The 13,083-nt window shown below is 38.5% G+C and overlaps 1 protein-coding gene across 3 annotated transcripts in view; it reads right to left on the bottom strand.

Moving 5' to 3' along the window:
- Positions 1-13,083, bottom strand: part of LOC135708404 (uncharacterized) — a 93,893-nt gene that overhangs the window by 33,219 nt on the left and 47,591 nt on the right. For 2 of the 3 annotated variants that reach the window (XM_065230500.1, XM_065230501.1), the window contains exon 2: positions 135-610. The exons of the other annotated variant lie outside the window; for it this stretch is intronic. In XM_065230500.1, coding sequence (XP_065086572.1) covers positions 135-238 — 104 coding nt within the window. In that variant the 5' untranslated portion in view covers positions 239-610. The remainder of the gene's footprint in view (positions 1-134; positions 611-13,083) is intronic. 3 annotated transcript variants of the gene reach the window in all.

The following is a 13,083-nucleotide window of genomic DNA, read 5'->3' as shown; positions in this document are numbered from 1 at the left end:
TTCATGCAGCTGAAGATCCAGAGCCAAACTGCGGGATGCTCACTATGCCCCACCTGTTCACTATGCCCCTCCTCCCCCTATTTCCGCTAAAATTCAACTATAGATTTAGAAATTCAATCGAAAACCATCATTACCTTTTGGCGAGTGAATGTGCAACCAGTGCGTCCAGTTCGCGTCGTTTGCGCATCTTTTTGCCGCCGACCCGCAGCGGCACCGTCACGTGCCCGACGGATTCCATTTCGAACTGGTAGCGGCTGGCGGTGGTGGTGGTGGATTCGTCAAATGTCACCTTCGAGCGGCTGTGGCGTTTGGCACGTATGTTGGCGCGAGTCAGTTACCTTTATGGACAGGCAGAAGTACTAGCAGCAGCAGCAGCAATAGCTTAGAAATTCCTGCGAAATTGTTGTATCACTTGGAAATCATGTAACCGCTTGATGATGATTTCGAAAGAATGCACACACAGAGAGCCGGAAAGGCGCTTTTGAAGATATTCACATTGTTGAAAGCGGTCTTTTCGTTACACTTTTATCACTGACCGTTTTTCATTGCTGTTTTCGATGTTCGACGGTGGATAGGTATCACTGTTTCACTGGTCAAGTTTTTCATATCACTGCAAATGGAAAGGTAATCTCACAATCGATATCAACAAGTCCCACGACACGTGCGTGCCTAGTAAATACCATCACAGACAGCCTTGAACTGTGCCGAAAGGATTTTCCATTTGGACATGGAAATCCAATCTAGCTATTATTCCCTTGGGTGGCGACCGGCGATTGTGAAACACGAAAGGATGCCAGTGCAAAATAAAAAGAGTGATTTTTCATCACTCCCTCTCCCACTCTTAACTGCTCTTTTTCCCTGTTCTTCCTCGTCGGCTCAGATGGGAGGAAACGGGCACTGGTTGTCGTCTTTGTCGTTCCATTGAAGCCATTCTTATTTGTTTATTAGTTATGTTAAGTGCCTAGATATTACAGTTGGTATCTAAATATGCCCTGCGTATTGAAAGAAACACTGGTGTTAATTTTAAAACTTGCCCCTACCAATATCACGGTATACATGGGTCAATTCCACAGGCACGGTGGCCAAATACATACCAGGGCTACAATCAGTCTTCTTGGAACAGATTTCGTTTGGTTAGCTTATTCTGGTGAAATGTCCGTGCTTCAGCAGTGATTTTAGGCTGCATACATCAGTTTATTTTTTATCACGCTTCGAATTATCGCCCAATCACAAATAAACAATCACAAAAGTCATTAAATCTTCAGGGCTGCCAAACTCATGGGATACTTGATTGACACGCATCGGCACAGCGTTTCGCATAGCTTTCGCCACAGCGAAAACTATCGGCACAGCGAAAACTATCGGCACAGATTGGGGTGTGCAGAGTTGATTCCCCCCTTCGATTTGTGAATAGAAAACGATTTTCGGGAAAAAAAATTATTTGCTTAAACACCAATAAAAAATATTTGTGCAATAAATGTTCAAAATTTGTACTAATAGTTGATGTACTACGTTTTGGTCAATTTTGAAAGGTCCATTGTGTCCATTTCAGAAAAGTTAGCATTTTTAATAAGCTTCCGAATAAACATAAATTTAAAAATCATAACATGTACTTTTTTGTTTTGGAAGTTTTAAATATAGTTGAAGATGTTAATTTTAAATAACAGACTAAAGTGGTAATTTTTATACGATAGATGAGGAGGAGATAGTTCTGTTTAGAGTACGGCAGTGTGAAAATTGCATATAGAGAGTAGACAGCGAGCTTATGACAACTTTTAGGAAGGTATAAATCGGTTTTATCATCTCTCTTTACCAAACTCCTCCTTGGAGAGGGATGGTGAGGGGAATCAACATTTCTAGCTAATTTAGATGAATTTAGGCATCTAAATTAGCTAGAAATGTTGATTCCAAAACCGAATGGAAATTATTCTCATGAGTGCATGAACATTGGAAAATGACAAGAAAGCTCATCATATGTAGTTTCGTCTCATAATAGTGAGAGAACCTGTTTTCTCTTTGTCACATGACGGCCGTGATATTTACCAGCTCTGGTAATGGCAGGATCAAGTGGACGACTCTATCTACGATGCAGAAAAGATTTTGTTTTGCTGTGGCTAGCTGCACGCACGCTGAGTAGATAGAAAGAAGATTTATGTCGATTTTCAAGATTTCCTGCAAATAGATGAAGCACGATGCAAGTAGATGCGAGAAATTAAAGATGATTTTTCGAAGATTGATTCGCTAGTGACGGATTTCACGCCAACTCATGTGGTTGGCAGCACCCTCTCAGAACCTTATGGAACTTTGTGGGTGTGGAGACTTAGCAATTTTAAGCAACTTTGCGTACTTATTTTTTTCAAAATTTATCTCGCCTAACATTTGATAAGGGTCAAAGTTTTTTGTCGATTTTTTTTTCAAATTGATATAGCTTAAAAATGACAAGCCCTACAAAAAAGTGATGTATGGCGAACTTTTAGCAAATAATCTGAAATTTTATAAAAAAATTTAAATAAAATAAAAAAATCGGTTTCTACACTCTAAAAAAATATATTTAAAAATTAAAAGTCATTTTTCCAAAAATGGTACCCCTCAGATTTGCTTGATATTTTTTCTCATGAAAGGCAATATAATTACCTAACTTTTCTTCATACATTGCAAAGTGGGCGCTTTTAAGGAAAAAAAGTTGTTCGAACAACAACTTTTTCATGTTAATTTTTTTTTAGCGTGTTTCACTCAAAGTCGAATAGTAATACGCGCACAACCTTATTAAAATTCGATTAAACTTTATGGGTATACTTTTCGATAATCTGGGCGAAATCTAGCCTAACATTTGAAAAGGGTACAGAGAAGTTACCTGCAAATCGTCCAATAAGAGTTCAGAACAAAACGTTCTAATGAGGAACAGCCATCTCAGCATGGTTTGCACTTTCCTGTGATGGATTGTATTATAATATATGCATACACTCTATCCAACTTCTATAAAACCACCCTCAAATTGTTCCAAATCAACAGGTAAACTAAGTAAAAATCACTTAGTATGTTTTATTCATGAAAAGATTTCAATTCATGTATTTGTGATTAATTTAATTAGAAAAATAATCATTCATTTATTTTTATGTATTAGGTGTGTCCATTAGTAAGCAATATGCATATATATGTTTATACCTCATCTCTCAAGTGAATACATATAATAGCGCAGGTAACTTAACGATTATTTAAGGCATGCCTAAAATAATCGTTAAGTTACCTGCTATATAGCAGTTATATAACAACGCAGGTAGTCACATGAGAGATATAAGGTATAAACTTAAAGCACCGCAGTCTGTTTCTACCGACATAATCTAATATTTAAGTTTGGTGATATCACAACAATGCTCATAGTTGCTGTAGTGCATAGTTGTTGAAAGTGTAGTGCTGCATAGTTGTTGAAACGAAAAAGTGTTTATATATACAACAATGGAAAAATCTGCTGAATTGATTATTAAAAGGGTGCAATGCAATCCCAATTGCAGCCGCAATAATTTACGTAATTTATCATCAAGTCTCATAGAGAAAATACATTCATGGGGCTTTGATCATCAATTGGATGTAACAATGCGTATTTGTGAATCGTGTCGTGGAATTTTAGTGCACAATAGGACACCTCTCCCGAAAAAGAGGCGATCGGATGGAAAAGAATCAAGCCATGCTCGGAAGTTTGAAGAGCCGCAACCATCAACAAGTCATCAGCAATCAGAACATCAGGAATTTGATGATACACTAGGTAAATAATAATAACTTTAACTGTTTCAACTGTGTGGTTTAAGGATTGTACATCGAAGATACAACTTCATTTTCAACATTTTTTTAGAGCACGAGCTGGATGAACCGCTTATCGTACAAATTTGATCGATTGGTAGGCCAACCTCGGTGAACAATCTATCAAATTTTCACGACTGTACGATATGCGGTTTATGCAGCTCGTGCTCCACAAACATGGGGAAAATTCAGATGCGGCTTCGATGTACCGTAAACGGGGATGTCTTTGATAATGGAGGTAACTTTGATAATGCAGCTAATCCAAAAAGTTATGACTTAATGCTCTTCGTATTCATTATTTTGGAAGGGAACATCGGTTTCCTATCCAAAATATTGCGTACGATGTGCCTTAAGTCATAAATTTTTGGCTTAGCTGCATTACCAAAGTTACCCCTATTATCAAAACCACCCCCGTTCATGGTACTATCACCTTAACAGCGTTATATATTAATGTGTGGTAATATTTTTTTTTTTCTTTAATTTTACAGATACAGTTCCATCGCTAGAATCAATCCCATCAGCGGATCAGATCCAAGGTCCATATAATGTGGAACAATTCAATTGTATAGCTTCAACCTTACAGTTATCACCAATTTCATCGAGAAGTATGAGAAGTATGAATTATCGTGTTCAAAAATCTGCAGAGATCACAAAGGCAGTGCGTAAAAATATATTTGGGATGGATTCAGACGATGTCAACAAATCAAATGATTTTGACGAAATGATCATGCAGTTAAAGGAGAAATTTAATTTGCCTTCTACGAGTACAAATGACAAATTAAAAGTGTTATCAAAGCTCCCTACATCATGGTCAGTGAATCAAATAGTTAATGAGTTTAATGCACCCCATCATACAGTGAAACAGATGAAAAGGCTAGTCAGAGAACAAGGTATTCTTTGTAGTAAGAAAGCAAGAAGTGGTCATGGATTTAATGATACTGAAAAACAAATTGTTTTAAATTTCTTTGACAGTGATGATATTAGTAGGCCTATGCCAGGAAGTAATGATTATGTTTCTGAATATCGAAATGGATATAAAGAGCATGTTCAGAAACGTTTATTGATGATGTCTCTTAAAGAGGCTTTTATGATTTTTGAAGAGAAATACAAAAGTGTTAAAATCGGATTTACTTCGTTCACTCAGCTCCAACCAAAGCATTGCATACTGTTGGATAGTACAGGTACACATAATGTATGTGTCTGTACTATACATGAAAATGTTAAATTGATTATTAATAGTGTAAAATTTGATTCATATATAGAGAATGCTGACAAAATACTTTGCAGTAGTCCTATTAGAACCATAGATTGTTTTTATCGTACATGTGAAGAATGCATTTCCACAGATAGTATCGTGAGGGAACTTACATCAGTATTAGAAGCAGATGATATGGAAGAAGTTTTATTTCAACAGTGGTTGACTACCGACCGTTGTAATTTGGAAACTATTATTAAACCTGCAGATGAGTTTGTTCAATACTTGACGGAAAAAGTTGAAAAGCTCATAACCCATGATTTTATTCATAAAGAGCAATCATCTTACCTAAGTAATAAAAAAAATTCTCTTCAAAACGGTGAAATTTTAGTGATTTGCGACTTTTCTGAAAATTATTCATTTATTATTCAAAACTCAGCACAGGGGTATCATTGGAACAATAATCAAGCTACGATACATCCTTTCGAAATTTACTACATAAAAGAAAACAAGTTGGAAAATTTAAGCTTTATTATTATTTCAGAAGTATTGACCCATGATACAATAGCAGTTCAATTATTTATATCAAAATTGTTAGATTTCATTAAACAATCTATTAGTTTCACAAAAATTACTTTCATGTCAGATGGAGCAGCGGCTCATTACAAAAATAAAAAGAATTTTGCCAGTTTGTGCAACTTCAAGTCCAAGTATGGATTGGAAGCAGAATGGCACTTCTTCGCAACGTCTCATGGGAAAGGCCCATGTGACGCAATTGGAGGAACTCTCAAACGAATGGCAAAGAGAGCAAGTCTTGCTCGAGATTATGGAAACACAATCACAACTCCACAAGAACTGTATGACTGGGCAGTTAAACAAACAGATACAAGCATAACAAAATTGAACTTCTGCTTCATATCAAATGATCAATACACAAAGATGTCCGATGAACTCAAGGAGCTGTTCAGTCATGTAAAAACTATACCTGGTACACACAAATTTCATTGTTTTGTACCTATTTCTCAAAACATAATTTCTACTAAGCGATTTTCACATTCAAAGGAAACTCCGAAAAATTTCACTCTGTTTCCGATAGACTAATAATCAATGAAAAACTCAAATTATGTATGGAGAATTATAGGAAAATAAATTATGCACTAAACAAAAACACTAGAGTTTTCATTTATTAAAACACCATTCGAAATGCAGGAAAATCCTCTGTATTAGGCCCTTTCAAATGTTAGGCTAGATTTTTGTTTTAAGCACGCCCAGATTATCAAAAGGTCAAAATCTTTATGCTCATTAAGTTTCAACGGATTTTAATAAGGTTGTGCGCGTATTACTATTCGACTTTGAGTGAAACACGCTAAAAAAAATTAACATGAAAAAGTTGTTGTTCGAACAACTTTTTTTCCTTAAAAGCGCCCACTTTGCGATGTATGAAGAAAAGTTAGGTAATTATATTGCCTTTCATGAGAAAAAATATCAAGCAAATCTGAGGGGTACCATTTTTGGGAAAATGACTTTTAATTTTTAAATATATTTTTTTAGAGTGTAGAAACCAATTTTTTAATTTATTTAAATTTTTTTATAAAATTTCAGATTATTTGCTAAAAGTTCGCCATACATCACTTTTTTGTAGGGCTTGTCATTTTTAAGCTATATCGATTTAAAAAAAAAAAACGACAAAAAACTTTGACCCTTATCAAATGTTAGGCGAGATAAATTTTGAAAAAAATAAGTACTCAAAGTTGCTTAAAATTGCTAAGTCTCCACACCCACAAAGTTTCATAAGGTTCTGAGAGGGTGCTGCCAACTCCGAAGACGAGTTGGCGTGAAATCCGTCTAGTGTGAGATTTTTTGAGCATCTAGAATTGAGATTTAGCATGGCAAGAGATACTTCTTAACGCACTCTTCCGTGTAAATCGCACCGTTGATTGTTCCACAAGTGATGAAAGGAGCGCTTATTTCACCACATCCGCATATAAACTGTCAGATCAGGAACTTCTTTGAAAATTTCGATAATTTCTTCTTTAGCACATCCTCCGGAACATCGAACCTAGACGGTAACGAAATATTCTTGTCAGGAAGTGGACGGAAGTTGGCCTTGACGTAAGCTTCGTCATCCATCACGATGCAATACGATTTGGTGAGCAACTTCGTGTAAAGTTTCCGGGTGCGGGTTTTCGCAGTGATGTTATGCTTTTCATTTCGGGTTGGGGGCTATTCGCACCTTGTAAACATGTTACACAGCACGCTTCATGGTTTTCTGACACCTTGGACTTTTTAGCGATATCTCGAATTAACATGTTTGGACGGTTCTTGAACTGTTTCACCACTTTCCTGGCCATTTTACTGTCCATTGGATCACTTTTACGACCACTCCCTTCCTTCCTTCGGGCACTCAGAGGCTAGTTGAAGGTTCTTATCATACGATACACAGTTGTTTTTTGCAATTCCAACCTTTTATCGATCCATCGGTGGGACGCCTCTGGATTTTGATTGTAAGTGCATTGTTTCGACGACATGACTATGACTATGAAACTTGACGGATGTAAACAATACACTATGAATAAGATTTACTCAAATTTTCAGGTTTTTTACTCATTCGGTTCAAAAGTTACAGACGGTTTTCGGTTTGTTATTTTTAGCGATGTACACCCTTTATGCGGATGGAAGTCAGATAGGGAAAAACAAAATCCATTAGTCAGTTAGTGCGGAACTACTCGACTGAGCTAAGAGAGGGCCCTGTAAAATCCTTTCAATTGTTCGTTCAAAAAAGTTTGTGCCATCACAGATGATTTAATTAAAAAAATAAACGAAACTTAATCCACAGATCCACAAAGGTTTACGGTGGCGAACTTCCACAGGTTCTACCATAAGTGATAGAATAAAGAGTAACGCAAGAAGACAGCAAGCTTCCACGAAACGATAGCCTGTCTTTCAAGGATAACTATCACTCACTCGCATGCGGAGAAGAGAACCAACATAATTAATTTTCTTTGCTACTTATGTGTGCTGGGGATGTCCTTTTTCCTTGTAAATTGATAACGTGTTATTTATTTATGGCATCCTTTGCCAATAAATTGAGCTTTTTTTTTTTATCTAGTTCGTTTATTTGTATGGTTCGATTGCGTTAGCTTTACGGAGCCGGTAATTCATTGTTCTTTGTTGTAACAAAATTCACTTAATTCTATGGACTCATGGACATCCCTGATTCCCGTTGTGCAAACAAATTTATTTTTTGTCATGTTCCAAACTATAGCCCATCATGACTCCTCAAGTGTTTGCTGCATGTCATTTATATTTTCCTCAATATTATATGAGTTCTAGTCAGTCTCCTCAATAAAACAATGTGTCCGATGGGCAAGAAGGCAAGGTCAACACCATAACATGACCTCGGTTTGTATGTCATCCAGCACGCGATTGCATAGCGAAGGCAAATCGATGAAAAGCGAGTTCTCTATCTAATTTGAAAACCCGGTGATGTAATCATCCTTAGACACATCGTCAAAAATCTTTAAAAGTCATTCCAATTCAGGATGTCGACTACCTGAAAAAAACCTGGAAAATCAGGGTATTTAAGGGAGTCCCATTTTCGGCCTGGAGAATCAGGAAATCTCAGGGAGTTTATTCAAAAATTGGAAAAGTATTCTTCTTTAATTACTTAATATATCATATATATCGTAGCATTTTGGAATCAGGATTTATCTAGTGGAATAACGGTCAATTTGTACGAAGACCACGGAACTAGGAACACAAAAATACACATCTAGTCATTTAGGGTCAATCACCGTACTAGATAGTAATCTTAGATAAAATTCTACTTCCGACAGGAAGTTGAGTAATGTTTGTCTCGAAACGAAATCTCATAATGGAATGGGACAACGACCTCCCCGAGCGAAACGCTGTTGCCTACAAGTCATTAAACATTAATCGTAATTTATGCTTCCATTAGGTCGTCATAATTCTGCCAGAATTAGTTTCCGTAAATCATTTCCCATTTATGTATATGTCTGCTCGTGTTGCCAACGGTAGCACTTTTCGGCTGACGCATGGCACGGTTTTCTATCGAATTTTTCAACACCATAGCACAACGATGAGTTCTGTGATGGCTTGTTCCTACGTGTAGCAAGCCTACAAATCTGGAATTCTTTTCGTGAACACTTTACGCTGAAACGAAGCATTTTTTTTCGATCCCTCTGAAGCGCAAAGTTCAAGGTTAATCGGACATAAATTTTCCCTTTTCCTCCTAAAAGTTTAGTTTATCGTTCTAGTGACGTTGCTACAGCTGGTCCTGCTGAAAAAATATGAACGAATTTTAGGTATGCAGCAGGCTGCAACTGAGTAGGCTGTGCAAAGCTTCTTTTTTTGTAAGCAAAATGGAAATGGTGAAGGTGAAAACAGGCAAAAAAGACAAAGAAACAGCTCGCAGTTCACTTTCGTTTGGTGCCTTCTGCTGCTCTGAATTTTGATTATACGATTAGATGAAGTTTTTCTTGCAAGTGCCCTTAACGGTTGCTAAGTGAAAAACCTTTTACCGGAAGTCCGCTAACTGAACTTGTGATGTGTCAAAATTGTGCAATATCAAAATGTCATGAACACTTTCATTCAATTAACGACTGATTTAACATTGAAAATGTATTTCAGTTAGCGAATGTTGAAGAGTACATATTTTACAGTTACCGAACGTTGAGTGTACCGGCAAGCGGCACTGACATTTTGTATTCCGTCCGACGTAGTAGGTACCGTAGGTATGTACTACACTCAATCTGATAAGGGTTAATGGGGTTGGCGTTTCCTTCCGAGAGTTCGGAACCTTTGTGCGCGTCTTTGAATGCCAGGTGGATAAACTTCAAAGAAAGTTATTTGTAGTACGCAAGTGAATTTGTAGGAGAATATCGAGTACATGGTTTGCTTGATCGGGGTCCGATAAAATGCCAAAATTACTCACTTGCTTTCTTTTCCCCACCAAATGTTTAGCTGCTTGTTTTCCTTTAGCCGGTGGGTATGTACCGTCTGAAGAATGTACTTGGACATTTAATTTTGATTGATTTGTTTTCTGGGAATCAATTTGTTTCGTTTTTGGCTCAAAACAGTATGTAGGTTTCTGGGGAATGGAAAATCTTGCTATTTCATCGTTAGGAGGCTAGCAAGCTTAAAATAAATTTCACTTCTAACTAGCTTTTCATAGCATGGTTCTGAAATGGTTCTGAATGTTGGCCTATGGATCTAAGATTGGGCCCATCGCTGGAAATCTGCTTTTTCTCAATTTTATCTAGATGAATGCGTCATTGGGATGGTACATATGGATATTTTTGGTCGCTAGTGAAAATTAAGTCGATTGCTGAATTTATGTATGGGTCCAAATTAGGGGCTTTAGGCCGACATTACATCCATTTCCCCAACTTTTAAGATTTTTTTTTATAAAGCGTGTCCACGATGAAATTGCCACACTATGAAATTGCTCTAACTTTTTAACCGTTGGGTAGAATTTAATGAAAATTTGGGTGGATTTAGTTCATAGTGCATTATTTACATCCTGCAAGTTTTAAAGTCCTGTGGTCAAAACTCGCGGAAATGGAGTCGAAAGAACAGCTCGTGCGTGATAAAATCTTGCGCATTCATCACGAGAACAAGGATCTCTCACATCGTTCCATCGCTAAAACGTTGGGAATTGCGAATTCCACGGTGTCGCGAGTGATTAAGCGGTTCGAGGAACGGTTGACCACCGATCGGAAGCCCAGAAGTGAAGGAAAAAGTATTCCGTACAACACCAAAAATCACAACCGCGTAGTTGGGGCCTTCAACCGAAATCCGAACGCCTCCGTTAGGGATGTGGCTAAGAAGCTGCATCTAAGCCGAAGTTTTGTCCAGAAGGCCAAAACTAAGGCTGGGCTTCGAACGTTCAAGGTACAAAAGGCCCCTAATCGCGACGAGAAGCAGAACAAGTCCGCCAAAACCCGTGCCAGGAAGTTGTACCTCAACATGCTGACGAAAGTTGAATGCTGCATCATGGACGACGAAACATATGTGAAGGCCGACTTCAAACAGATCCCCGGCAACCTGTTTTTCACGGCCAAGGATAAGTTCAGCGTTCCGGAGCATGTCCGCACTCAGAAGATGTCCAAATTTGCGAAGAAATTCCTGGTTTGGCAAGCCATCTGCACGTGCGGGAAGCGGAGTGCACCTTTCGTGACCCAGGACACGATGAACGGACAGGTGTACATAAAAGAGTGCCTCCAGAAGCGGCTGCTTCCTCTCCTGAAGGCCCACAACGTCCCAACAATCTTCTGGCCGGATTTGGCCTCATGCCACTACTCCAAGGACGTGCTGAAGTGGTATGCGGACAATAAGGTCAATTTCGTGCCGAAAATGTTCAACCCTCCCAACACTCCGGAGCTCCGCCCCATCGAGAAGTACTGGGCGATTATGAAGCAGCACCTTCTTAAACGACCTAAGGTAGTGAAGACAGTCGAGGAACTGAAGAAAGTATGGGTTTACATGCAAAAAACGGTTGATTCACAGGTTGTGCAGAATCTTATGGCCGGGGTTAAGGCCAAGGTGCGGGCATTTGCGTATGGACTGTAAATAAAATACGAGTAAAATGGTAAAATGAAGTTTAATAGTTATTTCTCAATCCCTGAAAATTTGATGGCAATCGGATGAAAACTCGAATTTTGCGAATCAATTTTGTGTGTGGCAATTTCATCGTGGACACCCTTTATCTATCACCAGTGGTGGACAAGAAAACCAACCGTTACACACATGTACTGGTTTGGTTCTCAAAATCGCAACACGTGTGGACGAATGGTGCACACCGTGTAAAGTTTTCATTTCGTTTTCACGGTAAACGAAACTGAAACCAAAACCGGGCCTCGGTTTCGAAGACACAACCGAATCCATAAGCACCGTTTACACGTGTAAACGAGTTTGGGGTCGGGTGTATGGAATATCAACAACGGAATCGGTTCAGTTTTTACAAACCGAACCTGGTTTTTGCTGAACATGGTTAAACGGTTGGTCGAAGAAGCTGTAAATGGAGGTGCAGTGCCCCCGAAAGTGCAAGTGAATTAAAACTTAAACGGCGAATGAGAACGACCCAAATTTGAGTTTAGTTCACTCATATCGCCAAAAGTGCAGGAACTCAGCGATGAGTAAAATTTGTCTCATGGTTTCCTGGGGGAAAACCTAAAAAATCTGCCGGAAAATGAGGAAATTGACGAACATTTTATTCAGTCTCGGAGTAGTACCAATAGACTGAGTGAATCCAATCTTTACTTTTCTCAAATTCGGGAATTTTTCCCTGGAAAATCCTGCAAAAACCTGGGAAAACATGAGGCAAATTTACTCATCGCTGAGTTTCTGCACTTTTGGCGATTATGAGTGAACTAAACTCAAATTTGGGTCGTTCTCATTCGCCGTGTAGATGATCAAAATTCAAAGTGCCAAACTGTCAAATACCCCACAATATAGGTATTTCTGGATCAACAATAGAAAAGGGCCCATCAGCATTTGTAAACAAACCGTTCCTCACAAATCGAAAGCCGCCCACACAAACCAAGACCATCATCGTGTAGGTAGAAGTTTCCCCTATCCGATGATGGTGTTGGTATGCGTGGGTGGCCTTCGCTTTGTGAGTAAAGGGCTTTGGAACGGTTTGTTTACAAATGCTGGTGGGCCCTTTTCTATTGTTGATCCAGATTTTTGGAATCGTGGTGACATGTAGGAACCGGAAATCGATGTCTGACGCCATTTTGAAATTCAATATGACGGCTTCCGGTTAGAGAAAAACTGGGAAATACTGTCAAATACCCCACAATATGGATATTTTTGGAATCTGGATGACGTGTAGGGACCGGAAATCGATGTCTGACGCCATTTAGAAATCCAAGATGGCGGCTTCAGGTTAGAAAAAAACTGAGATATACTATCAAATACCCCACAATATGGGTGTTTTTGGATTCGGGATAACATGCACGGGCCGGAAATCGATGTCTTTCGCCATTTTTAAATTCAAAATGGCGGCCTTCGGTTCGAGAAAAACTGGGAAATACGGTGGAAACCCCACAATATGTGTATTTTTGGAT

This window comes from Ochlerotatus camptorhynchus, unplaced genomic scaffold, assembly GCF_037179485.1.
Source record: "Ochlerotatus camptorhynchus isolate MF236.1 unplaced genomic scaffold, CSIRO-AGI_Acam_v1.1 ptg000330l, whole genome shotgun sequence".
In the NCBI taxonomy this organism is placed as follows: domain Eukaryota; kingdom Metazoa; phylum Arthropoda; class Insecta; order Diptera; family Culicidae; genus Ochlerotatus; species Ochlerotatus camptorhynchus.
This window is presented reverse-complemented; position numbering and strand designations above follow the sequence as displayed.